The 27,743-nt window shown below is 40.4% G+C and overlaps 1 protein-coding gene across 1 annotated transcript in view; it reads left to right on the top strand.

Annotated features, from left to right (window-relative positions):
• The first annotated feature begins 590 nt into the window (after positions 1 to 590).
• LOC141522648 (coiled-coil domain-containing protein 33-like) overlaps positions 591 to 27,743 on the top strand; it is a 103,416-nt gene continuing 76,263 nt past the window's right edge. The window contains exon 1 of the mRNA XM_074236181.1: positions 591 to 1,072. Within this exon, the coding sequence (XP_074092282.1) occupies positions 1,052 to 1,072 (21 nt within the window). The 5' untranslated portion in view covers positions 591 to 1,051. The remainder of the gene's footprint in view (positions 1,073 to 27,743) is intronic.

Below are 27,743 nucleotides of genomic sequence, written 5' to 3' on the forward strand. Positions count from 1 at the left end.
ATTGGTCAGACAGGTAAGAAGGTAGAGCAGGGTCATGAAAACCTGGGAGGAGAGATGAGAACAAGAGCATCAAATGCTCCAGATAGGTGAGAAATCAAAATGAATCAGAGATGTTCACGGGTTTTGCTTCCCCAACCCTGAGGGTCAGAACTCATCCACTTACTCTTTTTCCAGGCCCCCTGACAAGTGGTAACCAACATCTCCTTAAAGACCTTTGGTAACAGAATTCACTACTTCCTAGGGAGTAATCTGTCCCTCTTGTGGTCAGTGATTATTGGAAGTTCTTCCTTCTATTGAGTTGACCTCCGCTTTCTCTCTCCTCTCACTGCCACCTCCTCAACTTCTACTCATTACTTCTAATTCTGCCCTCTTGAGCCAATCCAACTCTGAGCCTTCTTTCAGATGCTGGTCAACATGCATTCAGGAGTGACCTTATCTGTAAAAATAAAGGGACTAGAATGGAAGACCACTAACTCCAGCATTCTTGCTTCTAAAATTAACAACCTAGGAGTCTGTGAATGGTGGTTCCCCTGGGTTCCCCTTCTCTCTGACATCATATAGCATCACCATGGCAACAGAACCAACTCCTTACCCTGCTGGGGAGAGGAGAGTAGATTCCCCAGGTCTCCAGGAGAGTAGGGAGATAGTGCCATCCCCTTGTCCTTCATGGGGGGGTTGCAAAGACCAAGGATGCTTGGCTACTGACCCTTTCATATCCCCCCCCCACTTCCTGGCATGTCTATGGCTCCTGATGGCATTAGCAGACCTGGAATGCTGGTACACTAAGGCAGACACCCAGCCACAGTTCTTCTGCATTCACTCCTGTCTCTGGACACTAGAGGCTAGTGGACCATCCAACCTCTAACTATTGCTCAAATCTACCTTCCCAAGGGATCCCCAAGCCTTTTTCCATGTTCCACGGACTTTGAGACATCTATGCCAGCCCCCAGGTGGAGTGAGACTGATTCTAGTTGTCTCTGCAGTGCCAGACATTAGCATCCAAGATTATTAATTGAGTGAGAATCCAAGAAGAAAGCTTCTCTGAACGAGAATGAGATGGAACAAGAGAAGGGTAAGCCTATTCAGATTTTCACTTCCCCACAATAAACCTCAGTTTTCTTATCTATAAAATGGGAGAGACAACAGGTAATTAATTGTACCAGATCCCATTTAGCTCTAATATCCTACCAACTCAAAGTGTGTGTAATACAATATGGTGGTGGTCTAGCCTTCAGGTAGCAAAATTATAGGGCCAGAAAAGTGTCTAGAGAATTCCCCCAAGTCCTCTTTCTAGATTAGGATTCAAGAACTCAGACAATAAATAAGTCCTGATTAACCACTTACTTTGTGACAGGCACTTTGTGACAGTCCTTGTTCTCAAGGAGCTGACATTCTTTTTTATTTTGATTTTTATTTTCAGTCCCAAATTCTCTCTCTCCCTCTCTCATCCCTCCCCCACCCAATAAGAAGGAAAGAAATACAACACTTATTTAGCCATATAAAGTCAGTTATTTGACATTTCCACATTATCCATTTTGCAAGAAAAATAAATGCTTCAATCTGAACTTGGAGGCCATCATTTTTCCCTCTGGAGGCAGGTAACATTTTTCATAATGAGTCCTTTCAAATTGTTGTGTATCATTTTATTAATCAGATAATTAAGCGTTGCACAGTAAATTATTGCTACAATATCACTGTTACCACATGCAATGTTCTCCTGATTCTACTCCATGTTAGTTTATGTTCATGTTAGTTGTTTCAGTTCCTTCATCATTTCTTACAGCACAATAGCATTCCATCATAATCATAAATCACGACTTGCTCATCCATTCCCCACCTGATGAGCATGTCCTCAATTTTCAGTTCTTGGCCTCCACAAAAAGAGCTGCAATAAATACTTTTCTACATATGGGGTCCTTTTCCTTTTTAATTTGATCTCTTTAGGATATATACCTCGCAGTTGGTTCAAAGGGTTTTATAGTTATTTGGGCATAGTTCCAAATTGTTCTCAGAATGGTTGGACCAGTTCACAACTCTGCCAAGAGTTTTTTCCAAATCTGTTTTTCCATTACCCTTCCAACATCAGTCATTTTCCTTTGCTGTCAATATTAGCCAATCTGATAGGTGTGAGGTGGTACTTCAAAGTTGTTTTAATCTACATTTCTCTAATTAGTCATTTAGATAATTTTTTCATAAGTCAATAGTTAACTTTGATTTCTTCTTCTGAAAACTGCCTGTCTATAATAGCCTTTGGCCACTTATCAATTGGAGAATGGTCTCTTATTTCTATAAATTTGGCTCAGCTCCCTATACATTTGAGAAAGGAGACTTTTATCAGAGAAACTTACTGTAACAAAAATTCCCCCAGTTTCTTGCTTTCAATGACTGCATTAGTTTTGTTTGCATAAAACTTTTTTTAATATAATCAAAATTGTGCATTTTTATCTCTTGTGATCTTTTCTCTCTTTTTTGTTATGAATTCTTTCCTTATCTATAGATCTAAGAGGTAACTTTTCTGTGTTCCTCCATTTGCTTAGGTTATTAGCCTTTATGTCTAAAGTATGTCATCATTTTCACCTTATCATTGTATCTACTAAGAGATGTTGGTCTATGCCTACTTTCTGCCATTCTGCTTTCCAGTTTTCCCCAGGAGTTTTGTCAAATAATGAGTTCTTACTCTAAAAATTGGATCTTTGTATATGGTCATTTACTTCTGTTTATTGTACATATACATATATATATATATATATGTTTTGAAAATAACTGCATTGTATTATAGTTTGAGATCAATCACTCAATTTTTTATCATTGTTTTGATGACAGACACTTTGTAATATAGCATAAGGTCAATTTTCTTCATTTTTTTTCATTGATTCCCTTGTTATTCTTGACCTTTCATAACTCCAGTTAGATCGTATTATTTTTTCTAGCTCTTTAAAATAATTCTATGGTAGTGTGATTGTTATGGCATTGAATAAGTAAATTAATTTAGGAAATATTGTCAATTTTTTAAAAAACTGTCTCAGTCAACACATTAGAAATTGAAAATTTTCCCATTTTTTTAGACCTTTATTTGAGTGAAGAATGTTTGGTTATTTTATTTATACAGGAACCTGTGTGTATCTTATCTTGGTAGATAAACTTCCAAGTATTTTCTATTGTCTCAGTTAATGTTAAATAGAATTCTACTATCTTTTCCTACTGGGTTTTGTTGATGATATATAGAAATGATGCTTTATTTGGGTTTATTTTATATTTAGCATCTTTGCTAAAGTTGTTGTTTCAAGTAGTTTTAATTCATCCTCTAGATTTCTCTAATTGTACCATTATGCCATCTTCAAAAAATGACTTTTGCTTCTTTGTAGTCTATTCATCAATTTATTTTTGTCTTGTTATTATTAGCATATCTAGTATAATATTGAATAATAGTGATGATGATGGACATTCTTGCTTCACTCCTGACCTTATTGGGAAGGCTTCTACTTTATCCTCAAGATAATGCTGGCTCTTGGTTTTAGATAGATTACTGAGGGGCTAAGTGATGTTCAAGGAACACTAGAACCTCCGGTGTGAGAGCAAATTGAATTCATTTCAGGACTACTCATCTACCTTTGGTGTCCTCCTGATTCACCCAACTTTCACCTATGGTTCTAAGAAGCTGTAGAATGCAAAGTAAGCACATCCTAGGAACCCATATCACCAGACTGACTAAACCAGGTTGAAGATAACCTATAGGTTGAAATTCATGGGTGAATTAGTACTGTATCATGTCTATCCCAAGTATGTGAAAACTTTCCTAGCAAATAGGTGAATGAAAACTATTCCATAAAGGTGACTGAAAACAAGTGTTATGGAACACTTAGATCTTAGTCATCAAAGACAACAAGGGCATCCATTGAATGCCAGGTCATCATCAGTCTTCTTGACTTTTGTCTTGCCATTGGACTTTGATGACTCTGGAAGATAAAGTTGGTTTGATTATTTTGTGAAACTCTGTTTCATTTAAATTCCATTTACATACTAGTCAAGATATTACCCCCATGAAGTCATTGGTCTTCTTTGAAAATAAAGAATTAAAAATAATAAGAAATAGATACTGCTTATCATTTTAAGTAGAGCTCCATTGATATAGGAATTGATATAGAAATCAAAAACAGCTTTCTAGTATTTTTAATAGTAATGAATGTTATATTTTGTCGAAAACTTTTCTTGCATCAACTGACATATGGTTTTTTGCTCTTATTATTGGTGTGATCAATTATGCTATAATTTTCTCAGTATTGAGCTGGTCTGGGATTATTATATTTTAATGAGGAAGACAACCCACAAAAAAGGAACTGAAAACTGGGACATGTAGGGAGAAATCACCCAAACAGAGGCCTGGGAGCAAAATATGAAGAACCAGAAACATAGGAGAAGAATGAAAGATGGATGACCTGGGTGCCTTCTCAAAATGGAGACCCTTAGAGAAACTCACCAGTGGGAGAAGGGGGTTCTAGAATTTAAAAAGAGTGAAAAGGCAGTTGAGATCTGGCAAAATCCAGAAAATCACAAGCAGAACCATAACAGGAACCCTTGGGAAGGAAATCTAGGCAATAATGCTGGTGTTAGAGTCAAGAAGATCTGGGTTCAAATGGGGCTTTTAGCAATTTCTACTTGTATGATCATGGGCAAGAGAGCAGTTGGATAAGGTGCTCTCCAAGGTCCCTAAATTTATAATACTATTGTTCTATGACCCATTACATATAAGGAGAGGTAGCTTGGTGTAGTGGAGAAAAGACCTCAAATTCAGAACTGTCTGGTTCAATTCAGCCTCTGCTATCCTCACTGCCTAATCCTAAGCACGATATTTAAACTTTTGGTTCCCTAACACACTCAGTTGCAGAGAATGTTCCATTTTGTATTTTTTTTTTTTTTTTTTACAAGGCAATGGGGTTAAGTGGCTTGCCTAAGGCCACACAGCTAGGTAATTATTAAGTGTCTGAGGTGGGATTTAAACTCAAGTACTCCTGACTCCAGGGCCAGTGCTCTATCCACTGCACCATCTAGCTGCCCCCCATTTTGCATTTATAAAGGATATTCTTCACTGTAAAGTTTTTTTACTGAGATCAGGTTTAAAGGGAAAAAATGCGCAAGTTTCTACAGCTAAACATGTGTGGAAAGCAAGAATGAGGATGGAGGCAGTAAGACTAAAAAGGAATAATGTCTCCCTCCAGCAGTTTACCATTTGCCGGAGGGGAAAAGCATAAATAAAAGGTCAGTATAGCATAAAGTCATTTCATGAGGAAGAGAATATTAACAACCCGGGAGGGGGAACCAGAAAAGACTTTCTGAAGGAGCTGACATCTGAGTCAAACCTAAACAAAAGCTAAGCATTCTGGGGAAGGTGGAATAGAGAATTCTTTCCAGATCTAGGGGCCCATGGAGAGACAAAAGGCAAGAAATGGAAAGCTGAGTTCTAGGATTCTCTAGTGGGCTACTTTTGCTGGGACAAGGAGTGGGGAAAGGGGTGAAGTTGACTTGGGCAGGACTTTTAGTACAAGATGGAAGAGGAGATGAGGACCTGAACTAAGAGAGAGGTGGAATGCATGAAGAGGAGACACATGTAAGAGATACTACAAAGCTAGAATCAATAAGGTCTGGCAACTGATTGTCTATGGGAAAGATCTAAGAAGAACTCAGATTTTTAATCTGTTCCTTTGATCTCTAAGCCCTACTTTAAGCTCTTATAGTCTATGATTCCATTTTAAAGATGGGGAGCTAAGACCCAATGGGATTGATCTCTAATGGCAGTAAATCAGATAATGGTGGAGGAGATATTTTTATATGAAGGGTGCCTTTAAATCATATCACATAAGGAATCACACATTTGGCCTGTATCTATGGTCAATTCTGCCAATGACAAGGGAAGCTTGGTTCAGTCGTTAGACCACTCATATGCTTACTGCTTTGAGAAATGTTTCCCTTGCCTCCAGCCTCAAATATCTTCCTCCAACATCTTTTTCTCCTCTCTAATTTTGGATCATGGCCTACAGAAAGCCTTCCCTGACTCCTCTGGGCTCCACTGCTCCTTCTATTTCCATCTGACCACAGCTCTTAGTTTCTGAGGCACCCAGCTCAGCCAGTCCTTGATCCCACATGGTTCCATGCTGTTCTCCAATTAGACTGAAGAGCTAAGTGTAGGGGAGTCATTGGGTTGAGACTGATTGATGCTAACTGATGGGATCTCAAGTTGTGATACAGTGGGAGAAGAGAAAGGATAAAGCAAGCATTTATGAAGGGCCTATTATGTGTCAGACATTGTGTTAGTTTAAATTTTAAATGATTTACAAATATATAATTTTATTCTCACAGCAGCCATGGGAGGGAAACACTATGAATATTCTCATTTTATAGTTAAGGAAATTGAAGTAGACAGAAGTTAAATGACTTGGCTCAGGGTCCCACTACTACTGTCTGAGGTTAGATTTGAACTCAGTTCTTTCTGACATTAGACGCAGTAATCTAGCCACTGTACCCTCTAGCTGCCAGTACCTCCACCTTGAGGTGGTATGATACAGTGGAGAGTCCTAAATTTGGAAGCAGAGGAATTGTGTTTGATTTCTAACTCTGTTACTTGCTAGCATGGGTTTTTGGAGATGTTTCATTACTGGAATTCAATTTCCTCACTGTAAAATGAAGATAATAATATCAGCTGTACCTTCCACATAGAGTTTTTAGACAACTCAGATGGACTTTAGTTTACTATTATTAAATGGGTAGAGGACTGGGAGTACTGGGTTTGAATCCCATCTCTGGAACTATTAGCTGTTGACCTTGGGCAAGTCCTCTCACCCTGGGTGGTTGTAGGCAACAAGTGGATGTGTAGGCAACACTGAATGTGAAACTCTGTAAGCCTGCCAGAGCTATACTAATGAAAATGACTAGCCCCCAAAGGATCTGTTCATTACCTATCTATTTATCTCTCTGAATATATATGTAAATGCATGTGTGTATATTTATACATATATGCATATAGGTGTGAATAGATGTATATGGTTGTGTATACACATCCACATTTTAATCTATAGCTCTCTGTCTGTCTCTATATCAGTCTTTGGGTAACTATGTTTTATCTAATTCTGGGATTAATGGAAATGGTAAGCATCAAGCTGGATTTTCTCTAAGGTAATTATACAGTTAAGGGTCCAATTTTTCTTCTCTTCTCACCTCCAGAAATCTGTTTGTTACACATGCAAACAAGCCAAGCAATTACTCTGGTGTTGATTCATGTCGTGTTCAAATTTCATAATTTCTGGAAGGCTTTTCACTGGGGGGAGGAGCGGGGGACTCTCACCATGGAGACGCCTAATCAACACTTCCCAATGTTCCCTGAAAATTGACACTATTTTCTGCTCTGGGCTCATAGTCCCTACCCCCCACCACTTCATGTTGAGGGTCAGCCACAGGCACTGGAACGATCCATTTGATTTAAAGGGGCCTTGTCATCAGGTGGATTGTCAGCTATTACAGCCCTGTTGCCAATAAGATCCATCTGGGACTGTGGACTTTTAAAGAGACATTTGCATATCATTGGCAAAAGTGATGATGAGTTGATATTAAAACACCCTATGGGCCCTTAGGGAAACTGGAAATTTAGATGAACCATGCACAGTCTGGTTTCTCTTTGTGAGCTATTTTTCTTCTTCCATAATCTCTTTCCCAACAGAGTTTTAAGGTTCTATACTCTTTATGACATTTTTAGCTGAGAGTCTCTGGGGTCCCTCTCCCAGAACTATGCAAAGTAAACCTAAGAGTTGTCCTCCAACCCCTACTGAAAAGCTTTGTCCTCAAGGGAAGGGATTTCAGACCTCAGCCAGCAGGGAAAAAAATGTATTTCCTAAGGTAAATTGTTAAATTAAATTCTTATTTATGTTGCTAGATTGCCAACATTGAGGGGTAGGACCCATGCACGTGGATTAATTAGAAACCCATGCACTACAATATGTGGGCAAGCACAAGATAGAGTCCAAAATCTAGGTTCAAAAGAGGTCAATGTGGAAGAATCAGGAGTAGAGTGGGAGAGACTCAGGGATTCTGCATCTGGCTTTAGAAAGTAAGGTATTGTGAGAAGTGTATTGGACTTAGAATTCAGAAGATCTGGATTCATATTGTAGCTCAGATAACAACTATATATAATTGGCCAAATTTAACCTTTTTGAGTTTCACTTTCCTAGTGAAAGTATCATAGTAATAAAGTATAATAGGAACAAGGAGATGCGGACTTGACCTTTAATTTCATTGCTATGCTCCCAGGTAAGAAACTGCTTTCAACAAAGCTCAGCAACCTTGATCCTTATAGAGTTACCTAAAGCATCTAGAAATGAAGCGACTTTTCCAGGACCACACTAACAGTGTGTACCAGAGGTGGACCCATGTTTTCTTGGCTTTGAAGCTGGGTCTCTCTTCATTCACTCTGCCCTGCTGCCTCCCTAACTGTACAAAGAGGAGAGTAATACTTATAACTACCTACCTCATAGGATTCTTATGAGAAAAGTACTTTGTAAAAATAGTGTATAAATGTGGGGACAGCTAGATGACATGGTGAATAGAGTGCTGAGCTTGGAGTCAGGAAGACTCATCTTTCCTTGAGCTCAAATCTGGCTTCAGACATTTAGTAGCTGGACAAGTCACTTAACACTGTTTGCCTCAGTTTCCCCATCTGTAAAATGAGTTGGAGAGGGTAATGGCAAACTACTCTAATATCTTTGCCAAGAATACCCTTAGTGGGATCAAAAAGAGTCAGACTGAAATGACAACTACAAAACATGTTTATATGAACAGTTCGAGAATCCATATATTTGGCCATCCCTATGTAACTTCAAGATCATTGTTCCAGGTCCTCCTAACCTCCACACTCTTTCAAGGAAAGAATTCCCTCTCTTCCTTTATTGAGCACAAATGCATATACTTAGAGCAGCTAGGTGGTGCAAAGGATAAAGTTAGTTAAAGTGAGTTAAAATCTGGCCTAGTTGTGTGACCCTGGTCAAGTCATTTAACCATTTACCTCAGTTTTCTCAAATGCAAAATTAGCAATGGCAGACTATCCAGTGTCATTGCAAAGAAAACCCCAGAAAGGGTCATGAAGAGTCAGACACTAATGAAAACAACCAAACCACAATGGGGGAATACAATTAGATGTATCTGTGACTTATCTTCCCCTAGCCCTGAATATTGTATTCTGCTCATTGTAGGTACTTAGTTGATATTTGCTGTATTGAATTGTATTAAATGATTTGTTGCTCTTGTTCAGTTGTATCTGATTCTTTGTGACCCCATTTGGGGTTTTCTTGACTGGAGTGGTTTGACATTTTCTTCTCCAGTTCATTTTACAGAGGAGAAACTGAGGTAAAATGGATTAAGTGACTTGCCCAGGGTCACACAGGTAATAAGTATCCAAGGTCAAATTTGAACTCAGGTGTTCCAGATCCAATGCTCTAACCATTGTGTCATCTTGCTAGGGGAGGGGATAGGGAGAGAAGAGGAGGAGAGGTGAGAGAGAAGGAAGAGAGGAGGAGAAAGAGTGAAGGGGGAAGGTTAGGACTTTTCCAATCATTATTTTTCAGGTTGAGGTGAAATATGATTCATTGATTTGACTGTAAAACTACAGGTTCAGAATCAGAGGCACCTAGGTTCAATCTTGCCCTTGATGCAAACTGGCTATGGTACTCTGGACATATCCCAAAATGCCTTAGTGTTTTCTAGTAACTCTCAGACCCAGAGAACAGGAATTGTCTTTGTTCACCTTTCATAAAATTGCCGGTTGATTGAATTATTGACTCTAAACTGTAGAGGAGGTTTTTTTTTTTTTTATGAGAGTCCTGAAGGAGGCTCCTCACTCCAAGGAAATCCCAGACCTCTATGGCAGGCATTCTTAACCTGAGGTTCAAAGATAGATTTCAGAGAATCTATGAAACTGGGTGGGAGGAAAAATCTTTACTTTCACTAACCTTTGCTTTTTTTTCTTATTCTTTTGTATTTTATTTTAAGTACTTAAAACATTGTTCTGAGTGAAGTGAGCAGAACTAATAGAACATTGTGAATATTATCAACCATATTGTGTGATGGTCAACTATGATAAACTCAGCTCTTCTTAGCAGTTCAATGAACAAAGACAATTCTAAAAGTCTTGTGATGGAAAATACCATCCACATCCCGAGAAATGGAGTCTGAATGCAAACCAAAGCATACTATTTTCATGTTTTAACTTTGTTTTATGTTTTTTTCTTCATGGTTTTTTCTTTTGTTTTGATTCTTCTTTCACAATATGACTAATATGGGAACATGTTAAATGTGATTGTACATTATAACCTATATTAGATTACTTACTGTCATGGAGAGGGAGGAGGGAAGGGACAGAAGCAGAATAAAGGCAGAACTCAAAATCTTAGCAAAAATGTATGTTGAAAACTATATTTATATGTAGCTAGAAAAAATAAAATGAAAAAAACAACATTATTCTGAAGATGCTCCATCAGCCTTGCCAACAAGGTTCAGGACACAGAGAAAGGATAAGAATCTGATCTCTGGTCAGATGAGGACTCTCTGAAGGCAAGTGGACATCTAGGTGGTGTAGTGAATGGAGTGCTCAACTTGAATCCTACCTTAAACTCTTAGGAGCTTTGGGACTCTGTGTACCTCAGTTTATTTAGCTGTAAAATGGTCATAATAGTAACTCCTCCACAGGGTTGTTACGAGGTTCAAATATATTAACACAAGTAAAAGAGCTTTTGCAAATTAGTGAAAGTGCTTCAAAAATACTAGCTCATCACCTAAGAAGTTTCCTATTTATTGCAAGCTGGTTTTTACTCTAACTTCTTTCCTTTAGCGTGTTAAGTCAAGGCTTTTTGGAATATCTTAATATTTGTCCCAATGGTGGGGAAGAAGTAAGGAGATGTCCTTATCAGGTTAGGGAAGGTCCAATGGCATGAATAAAGATATGCAGAAAGGGTCATATTTGAACAGTTTTGGGGTGGGGCAAATGGGGCAGATAAAGATTGAGTGAGGCTGTGTGTGTGTGTGTAGAAAATCATTAAGTCAAATTAAACACCCACCTCCCGTCAGTTAGGCAATGGGTCCAAATGTGCAGATATGAACACAAAGAAAAGCAATCCCTTGCCTCCAAGGAGCTTACATTCCAAAGAGAGAGACAAATGCCTATGTGAATATATATAAAATCAATACAAACAAGTAAATTCAAGGTAGTCGGGGAGAGAAAAGACACTAGCCATTGGGGGGATTGAAAGGCTTTTTTCAGGAGAGAGAAAAGTAAGAAAATTCTCAATGGAATTATGTCTGGATGCTCTCCTTCTTCTTAGGGTCTCATATTCATGTCCCCAATCTTTCCCACATTCCTCTCCCTTTATTTGTTCTCTTCTTTTGTCTCCATATACTTCTTTCTCCTCCTTACTGACATTTCAGGTCTAACTGGAATCTAGGCGTTATGGGGTCCTCTTTGTTATTGGTTCTCCTTTGATTTATAGGACATTCACATACCATATATGCCTTGTTAATAAAATGCTAATCTGGAACATGGGAACCCTGGATTCTAATTCTAGCTCTGATCTTTACTTGTACTAATAATGCAACAGCCTTAGTTCTTTATCTAGAAAACTACAGGTTCACAGTCTTTCCTTTCATGGTCTAGGTTTTCTGAGGCTAATTTTGGGAAATTATCTCTAATAGCAATGATCTATGTGAAAGCCTTTGAGGATACCAACTCCAATTAGACTGGTGATCTAGTCTTGATGGAGAGAAGGAAAAACTGATTTAAGATCCAGCCATTAATTTACCTTAAGCCTTGGGACAATCAACTTAAGTCTTAGAGCCTCAGTTTCCTCTTATGTAAAACAAGGAGGTTTGTAAAACATGACAGTGAGTAATCTAAATCAGATTTCCAAATGAAATTATAGGCAGGATCTCATGAGTTGACTCTAAGAAAGACAGGGGACTCTCACAGAAGAAATCCTCACAATACAATTTCAAATTACCCTGATGGAGCAGAATGAAAGGAGCAGGTGTCTAAATAGACCAATTAGGCTACACAGAGGAGCCCAGATTTTAAAAAGAAAACTACAAAAAGATGGAAGCCAAGGGCAATAACCAAGGCCAAATGCAGGCAAACTGCACAGACTTTTAGGAATAAGGTTGGGAATCATAAAGCCCAGAATGAATGAAAGCTTGGAGGGAAATAAAGAAAGGCTGGGTTTTTTTTTTCCATCTTTGTCTGGAGCAAAGAGAAGAGAGAAGAAGGGCCAGATGGTATAATGGTAACAGATGATAGAGAGGAAGCTGAACTACTCATTCCCTAATTTACTGCCAAGGAAACTCCCTGACAAGAATAGCATGCAAACTCAAGTATGGTAGACAAGGTTACACGATTTAAGTCTCATTATAAGTGAGGAGCTGAAAGGGTCCCTCTCCCTGTTCAACGTATCCAAGTCTCCAAGTTCAATTGAGTCAAAATCGCAAGTATAATCATTATCACCATTATAATCACATCATAATAAACACACATGGAGAGGCACAAGCGCAAACCATCATCATCATTTGATCCTCACAATAACCCTCTATCATTCGTCACATTTTTCAGATGAAGAAACGGAAACTTTGAGAGATTTTTGTTACTGTTCAGTTCTTTCAATTGTGTCTTACTCTTCATGATCCCATCAGAGGTTTTCTTGGCAAAGATACTGGAGTGGTGACTTTTCCTTCTCTAACTCATTTTACAGATGAAGAAACTGAGGCAGAGTTAGGTGACTGGCTCAGAATCACATAGGTAGTAAGAGTCTGAGGCTAGATTCGAACCTAAGTCTTCCTGCCTCCAATCCACTGAGGTAAAGGTCAAAGAATTAGCAATGTTTGACCTGGGTTTAAACTCCCAAATCTATCACTTTGCCACCAGCTGAATGGCATTCCAGGACACACTCAGGAGATTCAGTTAAGACAGCTGTCCATGAGGAATCGGAAGAAATGGAATAATGTCACAGACTGGAGTTGGGTAAATGCTCCATTTTTCAAAATGGATTTAGATTCTGGAAACTATAAGTGAGATTGTTAATACCTAACACTGGGCAAAATTGCAGAATAGCCTATTAAACAGATGATCTGTGAGCACTTAGGGAAGGAATTAGCCTAGATCATTTAGTCTAAGACCAAGTTCCATCAGACTAAATATATTATCTTTTTTAATAGAGTGACTATCAAAACTAAATTGATTTGCTGAAGTAATATTTTTTAATGAGTGGAGAAATGAAGAGATCAGAAAATTCTATCACTTAAAGTTGGAAGGCACCTTAGAAATTAACTTACCCAATCTTCCTCATTTTACAAATGAGGGAACTAAGGTCCAGAGAAAAATAAGAAATTTATCTAAAGGGGGGGAGGCAGGATTTGAACCCAGATCTTCTGATTTCAAATTCCAAGTCCTTTTCAATGAACCAGGCTCTCTCCAATGGGTTGAATAATAGGACAGTGATAGACAAGATGGTAGCTAGGTGGTGGAACAAGCAGAGAATACTTGTGTAGATGTCATCCAGAAGGGAGACACTAACACTGTTCTTTTCAGCATTTTGAGCTGTCATTTACTTGAAGAAATAGTTTGCTTTTCAAATTATGAGGAACCAGGAAGGATCAGTACACTGGACAACAAAAACAGGATGTGCAAAGGTCCTGATGGACTGGAATGTTGGGACAAATTCAATGAAATGAAATCTAGTATGGGATAATTAATGAATTAATATGAATACACAGGAGTCTTGCTCTTAGGTTAAAAGACTAAACTCTACAAGTGTAGCACTGCAGTTTTAGTTCACTTTGAGTCATCTAAGAGACATGGCAGCTCAATTCAACTCAACAGGCATGTATTAAATGTCTTCTATGTGTTACTGTGTGAGATACCAGGCTTAGAAAAACAGTGAAAAATTAAACAGCCCCTGCTTCAAAGAACTTATCATCTAGGGATAGCTAGGTGGCACAGTGGATAGAGTGATGGACTTGGAGTCAGGAAGATTCATCTTCCTGAGTTCAAATTCAGCCTCAGACACTTACTAGCTCTGTGACCCTGGGAAAGCCACTTAACCCTGTTTGCCTCAGTTTCCTCATGAGTAAAATGAGCTGAAAAAGAAAATGGAAAATTACTCTTAATATCTTTGCCAAGAAAACCCCAAATGAGGTCTTGAACAGTCAGACATGACTAAAAAGAATGAACAACAAATCGTTTGAGGCTCCAAGAGTAGGAGCTTATGGTATAAAAATGATAAGTCCTGAAAATACTGAGGTATGCTGAATAAAGGAGATATACTGTGCTCTGACCTGACCTAGGCATGAATTCCACCTTTGTGACTCTAAGCAAATCGTAGCTCTCCCTGCACCTCAGTGTCCTTATTTGTAAAATGGGGGGGGCTGACATTTTAGGTCCCTTCCAACCGTGGCATTTAGTGGTATTCAATCAGTGGAGAAACTGAGGTATAGAGTAGTCATCTAAGTCACAGAGGAGAAAAAAACCAACCAGGTTACTAGGCTGCCAGGAACCAAGGGATCCTGGATGGGTGGGCAACTGTGTTTTCTCCTCTTTAGCAACCTGGATATTGTAGAAATTGAATTAGGGGCCCTGAAGGGTGGGTTCCATTATAGCAAAATTAAGAAAGCCTTTTCTTCCTCTTTTTTTAATTTTTTTCTTCCTTCCTTTTCCTTCCCCAATGCTTGTTGAGATCAAGAATTCTCTGGCTCCCCCCAAAAAGGGGGGAATATGGAGGGAGGGGCTGGAGCTGAGAAGGGAAAGGCCCAGCCTTTCCCCCACTCCCAGGAGTCTGGCACCAATCAGCCCAGGAGAAAGGACTGGGCTGAGGGGAGAGGTCAGTAGGAGGAGAAAGGCCTGTCTTCTGTCAAAGCCTTGGTAATGGGACTGTGTCTCTGCAACCTGAGCCGCCAGGGGCATTGGGAGCCCCTAAGCAGGCAGGCATTAACTGCTTCAGCACTGGCTCCCTTAGCAGGAGGTGGGGAAGGATGCTGATGGGAGAGTCCCCTTCAGCCTTCTCCCACAGATTGAGCTTGGGGGAGACTTGGGAGGTTAGCTCTGGAGCCCACTGGCTTTCTGGTCTGCCCCATCCCACCAGCCCCTCGGCCTCAGGCTCCACCTGGCAGGGAGGAGGGCATCTGAGATGGGTCCTCCTGGGAGGCGGGGAGAGGGGGAGACTGGAGCAATCAGAATAGAGTTGAGGAGGAATTTCTGGTATTCTAACAGTCAGGAAGAGCTCCAAAAGGGGGGCTTTGCCATGACTGCTCTCACCTTACTCTACCCAGGAGACTGGCTGATGGGCAGGGGGAAAACCTAAGGGGGGGCTCTGAGGAACCTGCTTGCATGACCTCAGTGACTGCCCTGTGACCTTGGGCAGGTCCGTTCACTTCCTGAGCCTCAGTTTCCTCTTATTGTAAGATGAGGAGATGACACCAGACCAGGTGATTTTTCAGGTCCTTTCCAGTGACCAAGTTTAGGGTTATAGTTCACTTCTCCAACAAATGGGGTGTTGAAGAGAAATTCAGAAACCAAGAAAGGATTCAGCTTTGTCTGCAGGCAAAGTCCAGGATTTTAACCTACGAGTTTATCCTGGCTAATTTTATGAATTTGTAAACAGCATTTATTAAGCCCCTGTGGTGTACCAGTTAGAGTGCTAAGCATTGGGAAATCAAAAGCAAAAAACAAAGCAGTCTTTGCCTTCAGGCAGCTTACATTCTATCAGGAGACACATACACACATATTATATTAGATACATGTCATATACGAATTTAGATAGAGAATGGATTTTAAAGACCCTGGAGACTGACTCCCCATCACCTCTATGTGGAAACCCTCTTTATCAATATGCCAATGCCTTTTATAAAGTATAGTCTTAGAGAGTTGTTTGGAGCCCTGAGAATGAATGCGACTTACCCAGGGTCATGCAGCCAGTGTCCCAGAGGAAGGATTAAAACCCAGGTCTTTCTGCCTCTGAGGGTAGGCTCTGCATCTAAATAACCTATCCATAAATGTGTGTGTATGTATATATTTATAACAATAATGATATAAATATAAGTATATATTCATAAATGTATACCTATATAAATGTATTGTTGTTCAGTTGTTTCAGCCACATCCAATCCCATTTAGAGTTTTCTTGGCAAAGATACTGCAATGATTTGCCACTTCTTTCTACTGTTCATTTTACAGATGAGGAAACTGAGGCATACAGGGTTAAGTGACTTGCCCAGGCTCACACTGAGGCTGGATTTGAACTCAGATCTTCCTGACTCCAGGCCTGGAGCTCTTTCTACTTGTACCACCTAGCTGCCATAGAAATAAATATATATTATAAATACATGTGTATATGTATGTATGTAAATGTGTGTATGTATATGTGGGTACACAAAAAATATGGGTTGCAGATTGATTTTGATTTCTGGCAGGAAGGAAGGTTGACATTGCTGGGAGAAGGAGGAAAGAAGATAACGAGATGGAGCGACTCTGGCAGGAGGAACTTTATATTTATTCTGCTCTTTATTGGGTGGAGCCTTCTTGGCATCCTTTCTGTCCCTCTTACTGACTCCTGGGCCCCTCTGTTCTTAATCTATTCTTTGTCCCAAGTTGGGAAGGAAAGCAGGGCCATTGGGTTCTCGAGACATGGAAGGGTCAGCCCAGACCAATCCAGGAGTCTGACTACGGACCCAGCATAAAGAACTGAGATTCCCAGGATCTTTTTCTAGGTCTGATGTTAGTTTACTGTATCATCTGAGGCAAGTAGCATGCCTCTTTTAGGTTATGGTTTTTCCAGCTAAAATAAACTAAGGATGATCTTTGTTCCTTTTTATCATTTAAAAGGTATTGGGGGAGAAGGAATAAATCTCTGTAGAACCAAGGAAATGCTTTATATAAAGTCAAGGTAACAGTGTTGTGGTTAATTCAAAAAGGACTACGTGTCCTGAATCAGGTTCTTCTGTTATGGGGAAGGGCAAACACTGCCAACCTTTTCTCCCTTCCCAGGTGTTGAGAAAGCAGAGTCAGAATATTGGAAGGAAGATTAAAAAGAGGCTTTTCTCCCTCAGCCTCAGTTTCCTGATCTGTAAAGTGTTTGTATAGTGGATAGGTCTTTGGACTTGGGACCAGAAAGATTGTTCTTATTAGCTATGTGACCTTGGGCAAGTCGTTTAACCACTCCAGTTTTCTAACTTGTGCATAATCATAACACTATCTTCTATATAATTGGGGGACCTGGTCCCCAAAGTTCCTTTTAATTCTAGAACCATAATTATCTTGTCTTTCTGGATTAGGAAACTCCAGAGAGGAGACCATGCCTTGCCCACCATCACAAGGTTAGTCAATGGCATGGCTAGATTTCTGACTCCTGATCCAGGGCTCTTTGTCCTGGACCATTTAGAAAAATAAAATCCATAGGAATGGATAGGATTTAAAAGAGGATTGGAGGTGGAGATATAGAGGGATGGGGTGGAGGGACAGATGATATAGACAATTTTTCCTTTATGTATTATTTGGATAACTGTTCCCCGTTATCAATATGGATTGTGAAAGAATAGATTTGGAACTGGGAAGGACCTTAAAGGTACAGAAGGTAAATTGACTTGTCCATTTGACTTGAGAGTTCCTTGAGAGCTGGGATGAATTCCCATCACTTAGCACAGTCTCTGGTACACAGTTGGTGCTTAATAAATGCTCATTGCCTTACTGCCTAAGGTCACATGCTAAAAATCAGAAGAGTTGGGATTCACATGTAGGTCCTATATTATTCTAAAGTCTTGAAACACCAAATGGGGCTCAGGTAATTGGGATGTGGGACACCCTTCTCCTGAGTCAGTAACCTGTCCCCAGTTCTGCAGCATTTTCTTTGTTCTTGGGTCTTTTTTTAGTCTTGTCTGACTCTTCATGACCCTGTTGGGGGTTTTCTTGGCAGAGACACTGGAGTGGTTTGCCATTTCCTTTTCCAGCTCATTTTACAGATGAGGAAACTGAGGCAAACAGGGTGGAGTGACTTGCCTAGGGTCACCCAGCTAGTAAGCATCTGAGGATAGATTCAAACTCAGATAAACTAACTCCAAGTTGGGCACTCTAACCACATAGCTGCCTTTCCTTCCCAACATTTTTCCCCCCTTCCCTAAAAAAAGCTAAGCCAAGAGTGATCTCTTCTGTTTTTCTGACCTTATTCCATTTCTCCTCTCTCCTGTTCAAAGCTCAATGAGTCTGGGAGAGAGAACTGGGGACGGTGATGTATGTGTACACCCAGCTTTCACTTGTGCTGGCTCCAAACCAAGGCAGGGCCATCTGCCCCAGCCTCTCTCCTAGAGCTCTGACAGAGAGATGGGGAGAGGGGTGGGGAGGAAGGGAGGAAGGAAGAGGAGCCATGGTCTCCCAAATGAGGTCCCTCAGGAGGAAGGCAGTCTCAGCAATCTGGACTTTCATTAACACCTCAGCGACTGCTGCTGTCACCTGCTAGGGCTGGGGAGAAGAGAGGAAGGGAGAGAGAATTGGTTCTGTCATTCAAAGAGGGGCGGGGTCCCTGGGCACTGCCACTATCTCTGCCCAGGGAAAAGCTGCTGTGGGTATGGTCCTAGCTACATATCCTGTGTCTCAGCAAATACTCTCCTTCTCAGCTGTTCTGGACATTGGCAGAGGCACAAGGCAAAGGGCTCTGCCTGAGAGTCAGTGGGCCTTGCTTCTAGTCTAGAGGCTAAATTGGAGTGTGTAACCCTGGATAAGTAACTTCCTCTCCTGGGAGCAACAGTGACATCTGTAAACCCAGACTATGCAAAACACCAGTTAAGTGTGATCCTGATCAGATCTACGCTGATCCATGGATGTGTGTTTATATAGAAATATATGCATCCCCACAATGCACCTGTATATGTGAACAGTTACAGGTATGCCTATTAGAACATCTAAAACATGCATCTACACACAAATCAGTTATATATCATATATGGATATATCTCCATGTTATGGATTTATCCATATAAGCTAAGAGGCAGCTAGGTGGTGCAATGGATAGAGCACTGGGCTTGGATTCAGGAACACTCGTTTTCCTCAGTTCAAATCCAGGTCAGACACTTACTGTGTGAACCTAGTCAAGTCACTTCACCCTCTTTGCCTCAGGTTCCTCATCTGTAAAATGAACTGGAGAAGGAAATGGCAAATTACCCTAGTATCTGCCAAGAAAAGCCTGAAAGGGCTCACAAAGAGTCATACAGGATTGAAGAGAACTGGACAACAAAAATTTATCAGATATATATATATAGATAAAACAACAAAAAAAATCAACTACATATTAGAGGCTCATATAGACATATATAGGTTTATGATTATATATCAAATGATGTAATATTTGCAAAGTATATTCTAATTAAATTAAATTAAATTATATCTCAAATGAGGTCATCCTTGCAAAGTAGTTGGCCCACTGCCTTACTCATTCTTTCCCCTCCTCCTCATTATTTGGATTACTGGCCATGATTCTCCCAGGCCCTATATAATAGTAAGAGCACATTTATATGGAGTTTTTAGAATCTGCAAAGTGCTCTCTCTGTGTTTTCTTATTTGATCCTCCTGTGTGGTAGGGTACCATTATTATCATTATGTACCACATTTTACAGTTGAGGAAGCTGGGACTGAAAGCCAAAGTCCCACAGCTAGTCAGCATCCTCCAGTCTTCCTGATTCCCAGGCTAGTGTTCTTGCCACAGAGTAGGTGCTTATTTAATTGAACTCTAGCCTGCTTCATAGCTAAGAGTATTTCCTACCACTCTTTTGGGTCATTCCACTGTGGTCCTAAGACATATGACCATTGAGACTCAGGACCCAGACTAGAAAGTGTGGGTGATCTTTAAGATCACCCAGAGTAGCTTCCATGATGCTTTCCCCCTTCCTTTTCCTTGATTAATTGGCAAGATTGTAGTCTAAGTGCCACCTCCTATCCCAGGTCTTCCCTAGGATCCCCAGCCACTTGGTAACAGTGAAATAAAATAACCAATAGGTACTTGCCAAGCCCCTTGCCTTCACTTTTCATGTCTCAGACAAAGTCTCCAATGAACAAAGAAATCCTATTTCTTCACTTACCTCTACCTGGTAACTGTGGTAAACCCTGGATTTTGAATCAGAGAGTATGACTTAGGTTCTCTTCCTCATTGACAAGTAACAAACTGCTTTGTGCCTCAGTTTCCAGGAAGGGGCATTATGGAGCACTAGACTTTGAAATAATACCTGCATTTGAGTCCTTTCCTGACCCAGACACTTAAGTGCCATGTACTTCTAGGCAAATAGATTCTCCGTTCTAAGCCCCCAATTTCCTCATTAATCAATGCCTTTATTATATGCCAGGCAGCTATAAAAAGGGGAGAATCCCAGAACAGGGTTGCTCTGAGGATCTAATTAGAGAATTACTTGGTAAATCTTATGCTACCATATTCAGGTAAGGCAATATTATTGCTTCCATATCTATAAATGGTTTATGGAATTCCTAAAAGGGACCTGAAAGGTATGTCTTGTTCACCTACCCTCATTTTACAGATGGGGAAAACTGAGACCAGAAAGCTAAAATGATCCCCCCCCCAATATCCTTGGAATCAAGCATCAGAGGTAATATTTGTAGTCTGGGGCCAATTCTTTTTCCTTTTACAGCAGGGGTGGGGGAAACCCTTAACCCACAGACCATATTGGTCTGGCATTGCATGGCAACCATAAGCAGGACTCAAAATTCAATAATCTGGTAGCATGTTAGGGGTGAATTAAATATTTGATTAAATATAGCTCACGAGTGATGTTATAAATATCCAAATGACCCTCAAAAAAAGGTTCCTCACCCCCATTTTACAGAATCATTGCAAGTCTCAAATGATAATACTAGCTGAAGAGTGTTTCACAGACTTTTCTACACATCAGCTCTTCTCATTGACTGTCCTAAGCCTACATCTGGTCCGTTTGCCTCTGATGTCTCAGCTTTGGCCCTAAGGCTTCAGAGGCAGTTCTTAGTAAGCATCTCTCCCAGGTTTGGAGATCTGGTTTCCACCTTTAAAGCTCTCCACCCCTGGGGGCACCTTCTACCAAGCTCTGCTTTCCTCTGGAGGGAGTCTCTACACCTGTAGTCTAACAGAGGCAGAGTCCAATTAACAGCTTCCACCAGCCCCTTCCTCACTAGGGAGCCAAGGCCCACTTAGCTACAGTCTCAGGGTGATGAGGCACTTGACTTCAGGCTGTTTCCCCACCAGGTAATGGATTTCTCTCCTAGGATCATAGGAACCGAGATCTTTATTTTACAGAAGAGAAAAATCAAACCTAGAATAGGAGTAAGATCTATATCCAAAGTCACATAAGCTAGTAAGGGGGCAGAGCTGGTATTCAAACTGAGGACCTCTGACTTTAGATCCAGTATTGGCTCATTCCATAAGACCTTGCTTCTCCAGCCTTGTCTTATGGTTTTGTAATAGTTTTCATTCTACAGAGAGCCATAACTAGGGTATGGCACCTGTGACTTTTTCCCAGGGTGACAATATTTATGGGGATCATAACTTTTCTCTCTCCCTTCTCAGTTCTCTGATGGTTTACTAATTGTGGAAAACCATGAATATCTATCTCATTCTTCTCCCAGAACCCAGCTTCTGCTACATTAGTTCTACTAGCCTCCTTTGCCTCCTCACCAGTCTTTTACCCCTGCCTGAGGGATTACCCAGCATGACATACCCAGGCAGAGTGTACTGCCCTTCTGTCCACACTGTCTTTAAATAAATTTTACCCAGCACCGGACCTGGAGTCAGGAGTACCTGGGTTCAAATCCTGCCTCAGACACTTAATAATTCCCTAGCTGTGTGGCCTTGGGCAAGCCACTCAACCCCATTTGCCTTGCACAAACCTAAAAAAAAATAAAAATAAATAAATTTTACCCAAGCACTGAAATTTCTAGTTAGGCCATTTTTACTTGAGGTAGGTAAAGGGTCCAATCTGTAACAAGACAGAAGAGATATTTCAAAGGAAGATAGCCTAACACTTTACAGATTCCTCCTGAGGTGCACTGGCCTTTATCAGCACTGTGAGAAAAACTCAAAAAAAGTGAGATGGAAGAGAAGGGGCCCTGAACTTAGAATCAAGAGGTCTGGCTTTAATCCTCAGCTTTGCCACCTATTATCTGTGTGACCCTAATTAAATCACTCAGCCTATCTGAGTTGAGTATACCTTATCTGTAGAATTAAGATCTTTACTCTTCTCACCTCAGGGAGTTGTTGAAAGGAGGAAAGGTCTAGATAAAATATAGATGAGAGGAAAGAAATATAGGTCCAGATAGATGAGAAACAGGTAGAGATAGAGTGAGAGGGAGGGAGAGAAAGAGTTAGAGAGAGAGAAAACAAAGACTTAGAAAAAGAAGTGTGTGGGGTGTGTGTGTGTGTGTGTGTGTGTGTGTGTGTGTGTGTGAGAGAGAGAGAGAGAGAGAGAGAGAGAGAGAGAGAGAGAGAGAGAGAGAGAGAGAGAGAGAGAAACACCTGACTTGTTTTACAAAGAAAGAAGCACTAATTCTACCTGGAGCTCTCTCTAGGATTTGTGACTGATAGAGAGTTAATCACCTATTAACTAGATAGAGATGGTTGGTCTGAACATGCCTAGGGACCTAGGAGAGGCATTCTGTTGCCATCAGATCACACCTGGAGCCATCAACTTGAATAGGAGAGGCAGAAGGAATCTCCCAGAAGCAATGACAAGATGACTTAGAAAGTGTGTGGGGTGTCTGTGTGTTTGTGTGTGTGTGTGTGTGTGTGTGCATGTGTGAGAGAGAGAGAGAGAGAGAGAGAGAGAGAGAGAGAGAGAGAGAGAGAGAGAGAAACAACTGACTTGTTTTACAAAGAAAGAAGCACTAACTCTACCTGGAGCTCTCCCTAGGATTTGTGACTGATAGAGAGTTAATCACCTATTAACTAGACAGAGATGGTTGGTCTGAACATGCCTAGGGACCTAGGAGAGGCATTCTGTTGCCATCAGATCACACCTGGAGCCATCAACTTGAATAGGAGAGGCAGAAGGAATCTCTCAGAAGCAATGACAAGATGACTTAGAATCACAGGAGCTGTCAGATTTCTTTGGAGGAAGCAACATTATCCCCATGAAGTCCTCCTGGTTTGGAGCAGAGAGATAAAAACCTGAAAAAAAACTTAGCTTACTGGAAAGAACCCTTGGAATAAAGAAAGAAATGAAATGGGATCTTGGAATTGGAGAACGGACTTTCTTTTTTTAAATTTTTAAATTTTAAATTTTGAAAAATTTTGAGTACCAAATTTTTCTCTTCCCCTTTGCCTTTCCCTTTCCCTCCATCTTTCCCTCTTCCCTTCCCTCTTTATCTCGCTTCCCTTCCCATTCCCTTTCTTATTCCCTATCTCTCCTTCCCTTCCTCTTTCCCTCTTCTTCCTTCCCTCTTTTCCCCTCCCCTCCCCACTCCCTAAGAGAGTTAGCAACCTGATGTAGGTTAGATACATGCAATCATGTAAAACCTATCTCCACTGAGAAAGGACCTGGAAGAGCATCTGGATTCCAGAGTTGGTGATCTGGAAGGAAGCTCAGCAGACACCTTGTCCAGCCCACTCCCAAGAGGAATCTCCACCAAAAAAATAGCTGACTAGTTGGTCTCAAGCTTGAAGACCTCTAAAGAGAGAGAAGCCTACCTCCCCTGGAGGCACTTCATCCACTTGGGGACAGCTCTGATTGTTAGGGACGTTTTCCTCTGACAACAAACTTCAGGTTGCCTCTGATATCAATAGGAGCTGAGGACACCTCCCCTCCTCCCCACACACAAGGAGCTTACATTCTTACCCTTCTCCTCTTTGCCCCTCTCTGGCTCTGAATTTGGGGGGACAGTCCCTGATAAGAGATCAGTTATTAACATAATTCCTCTGTATTGCTCTGTAAATCCTTTAGAGAAGGATTTCTTGACCTGGAGTACAGGAACCTATCATGGATAGATTTCAAAGGATCTATGATCTTGGAAATGTGGATAAATATATTACAATATAATGGGTCTCTTTTTAGTAATCTTATATGTTTCACTTAGACATTTTAAAAACCTCTATTCTGAGAATGGGTACCTAGCCTTCACCAGACTGTCCAAAGGGAATATAGAAAAATTGGTTAATAACCTTTGTTCTATGTGAATCATTACTCAATTGATAATTGGTCAAAGGATATTAGACAGACAGTTTTTCAGATGAAGATAACAACCAAAGCAATCTACAGATACATAAAAATGCTCTAAATCACTATTGATTAAAGAAATCCAAATTAAAACAATTTTGAGATACTACCTCATACCTATGAGATTACCTGATATGATAAAAAAGGAAAATGACAAATGCTGGAGAGGAGGTGGAAATATTGGAACACTAATGCCCTTTTGAGGGAGTTGTGAACTAATCTAAGCATTCTGGATATCGATTTGGAACTAAGACCGAAGGGCTATAAACTTGTGCATACCCTTTGATCCAGCAATACCATTACTAAGTCTGTTTCCCAAAGTGATCAAAGAGAAAGGGTAAAAGACCCATATGTACAAAAATATTTATAGCAGTTCTTTTTGTAGTGGGAAAGAATTGGAATTTAAGGGAATGCCCATTAAATGGGGAATAGCTGAACAAATTGTGGCATATGATTGTGATGGAGTACTATTGTGCTATAAGAAATGATGGAGTTGGTTTCAGAAAAATCTGATAAAACTTACATGAACTGGATACAAGGTGAAATAGCAGAACCAGAAAACAGCATACACAGTAACAGCAGTATTTTATAATGATCAAATATGAATAACTTAGCTATACAAAGATCTAAGACAGTTCTGAAGGACTTATGATGAAAATTGCTATCCATTTCCAGAGAAAGAAATTATGGAGTATGAATGAAGATTGACATATACTTGAGTTTTCTTTATTTTTCTTGGAGTATTTTTGTCTGTGCTTTCTCTTTATGACATGACTAAGATGGAAATATGCTTTACATGACTGAACATGTATAATCTTTCTAAAACTGTTTGCCCTCTCCATGAAGGGAGAGAAAGGGGTAAGATAATTAGGAACTCAAGATTATTTGAAAGAAAAAAGTTAATTGGAAAAAATAAAAAAAGAACCCTTTTTAGGGGATTCAATTACACCCCCTCAATACTGCTTCTTGGTTTCAGTCACAGAGTTCCTTCAGCCCCAATGATGGTTCTCATAGGATTCCAGGAATGCCATCCTCACAGGACAAGGATGTCCCCTAAACACCAAACTCTTCTCAAAAATTACTTAAGGATCTCTTCTGGGGAATTTCACTCTTTTAGGGTTTGATAATACTCCAAGTCTGAATCCACTATGAGTCTTAGCACTTAGGAGGCTACCTCCAGTGGAAGCAAGATCTCCTGGGATTGCTTCTCCAGTTCCTTCTGTCTTGGGGCTCTGGATCCTGGTGTCTGGGGTCTGCTTAAGTCTGGGATTCTTTGAACCCCCTTTTAGAACTTAATTAGTATTTATCCACATGCAGCTTGTACTTCTCAACGGAGGACATCACCCATTGACCTTTTATCTCAAAGGGCCATCGATTCCCATCACTCTGCTTTCTCTGTATTTCAAATCACCCTCTTTCTTTTCCTAGAACCTTCCCCAGCTTGGTCTAGTAGAAAAACAATGAGAGGCTAATGCACATAAAGATGTATTTTCTTTCTTTCTTGAGTTTGTAGACACCTTGAAACCCACCCAAAGAACCCTTTGAGGGACCATGAACTACAGCTTACCATGTCCGGAATTACATGGTCTCTTACATGGACCTTAATTACATGGACCTTAAAAGGTCCCCTCTCAACCTAACAGCCCGTATTTCCCTTGAGGGTTATTGACCATATGTGCAGTCTAGTGATGGATGCCACAAGAAGGCTTTGTTTTAAAAGCTCTGCCATGCTGATGGAATCATGCCCCTGTCTCCCCCAGACTCTCAGATCAAGAATAAAGCAGAACCTAGATCCTGGACCCAGATTACACTAGACTGAATAGGTGGGTCACAGAGAATCAAAGGAGGGGACAGGACTTATTTTTGCTCCAGCTTCAGGCTTTTTTCTCTGAATTATCACATCTTCTGATGCCATTTAATGAGAGAAGGAGACAGAAATCTCTCCCTGGTTTTCTTACGGATGGAATTAGGCCAAGTGGGTCTGGGAAATTTGGTTTGGGCAGATCATATCCCCAGGGTGGGAAGTTAGTCACTGTAGGAGAAAAGGCCTTTTTCTCAAATAATAAGACATAACCTAGTCTGCTCCTCTCTCTCTCTCTCTCTCTCTCTCTCTCTCTCTCTCTCAGACTAATTAGCTAACATATTATAATAATCACCAAAAAGATGAGAAAAACAATCATAATAGCTGATATGTACATATGACTTTGATTTGAAAAAGTATTCTTAACTAGCATCTCACTTGATGAGAGAAGCTGTTCTCAACTCCATTACCATGTGGTTAAGATAATAGATGATAGAAATCGCCTCCTGTCACAGTTCCCATTTCCAGCAAAATTGACATTTATGCAAAGCTGTGAAATTTACAAAACACCCTAAAATGGCATTGTGGTTTTCTGGCTCTTTTTATCCCCATTTTATGAATGAGTAAACTGAGGCTCAAAGGTCACATAAATAATAAGTGTCAGAGGCAAGATTTGAACCTAGGTCTAGCTGACTCCATCTATGTCCTTCCTCAATCCAGGTCATCATGTATTTTTTTTGCAAGGCAATGGGGTGACTTGCCTAAGGTCACACAGCTAGGTAATTATTAAGTGTCTGAGGCCAAATCTGAACTCAGGTCCTCCTGACTCCAGGGCCAATGCACTCCACTGCATATACTACTAACCAGGTTCTGCAAGCACAGGTTTGATTGTGTCATAGACAAGGACTCTCCATAGTTCCTTATTACATGGAGAACAAAGTCCAAACTCTTTTTCTTGACCTTCAAGGCCTTCCACAATCTGACCCCTACCTTTTTTCTAATCTAACCTCTCACTATGTTTTACTCAGGCTCCCTAAATATGACTTTTGCCAGCTTTGTGACTTTGCACTAGTGAGTTAACCTCTCTGAGCCATGAAAGTTTACACTTATATATCAATTTAAAATTTGTTGAATGATCTCATTTAACCTCTTAATATGTGATATAAAAGTTATTGCCATCCCCATTTTACAGAAAGAAACTTGAGACTCAGAAAGGTCACACAGCTAATAAATAAGTGTCCATGGAAGAATTTGAACCTGTGTCTTCCAGATTCCACAAACAGGACTCCACCTCCCATTACTACCTTTTGTAAATTTGTAAATTGTAAAAATTTTGCAAATTGTGAACTGAGGGGGTTTTGAACCAGATGACCTTATAGATGTGCCTTGAGTCTCTATTAGATAATAAGCTCAGACTGTGGCCACAGTACAATATGGAGCTTGGCAAAACCTTATGTAGTCTCTGGTCGATGAAGACAAAGAGGTACAATGTCCAAAATGAGGGAGGCAATAGCATCCCCACTGGGTTTTACCTAGGCTTCCCACATCTGGAGGATTATTTCTGGTATTGGCCATCACATTTTAGGAAGGCCCACAGTGAACTGGAGAGGATGATGAGCTAAGTCATCAAGACACAAGGTTGCATGAAAGAATTAGACCAGTCAGCCTAGAGAAGACATGACTGAGGGGGATGGAA

The sequence above is a fragment of the Macrotis lagotis genome, chromosome 4, assembly GCF_037893015.1.
Source record: "Macrotis lagotis isolate mMagLag1 chromosome 4, bilby.v1.9.chrom.fasta, whole genome shotgun sequence".
Lineage (NCBI taxonomy): Eukaryota > Metazoa > Chordata > Mammalia > Peramelemorphia > Peramelidae > Macrotis > Macrotis lagotis.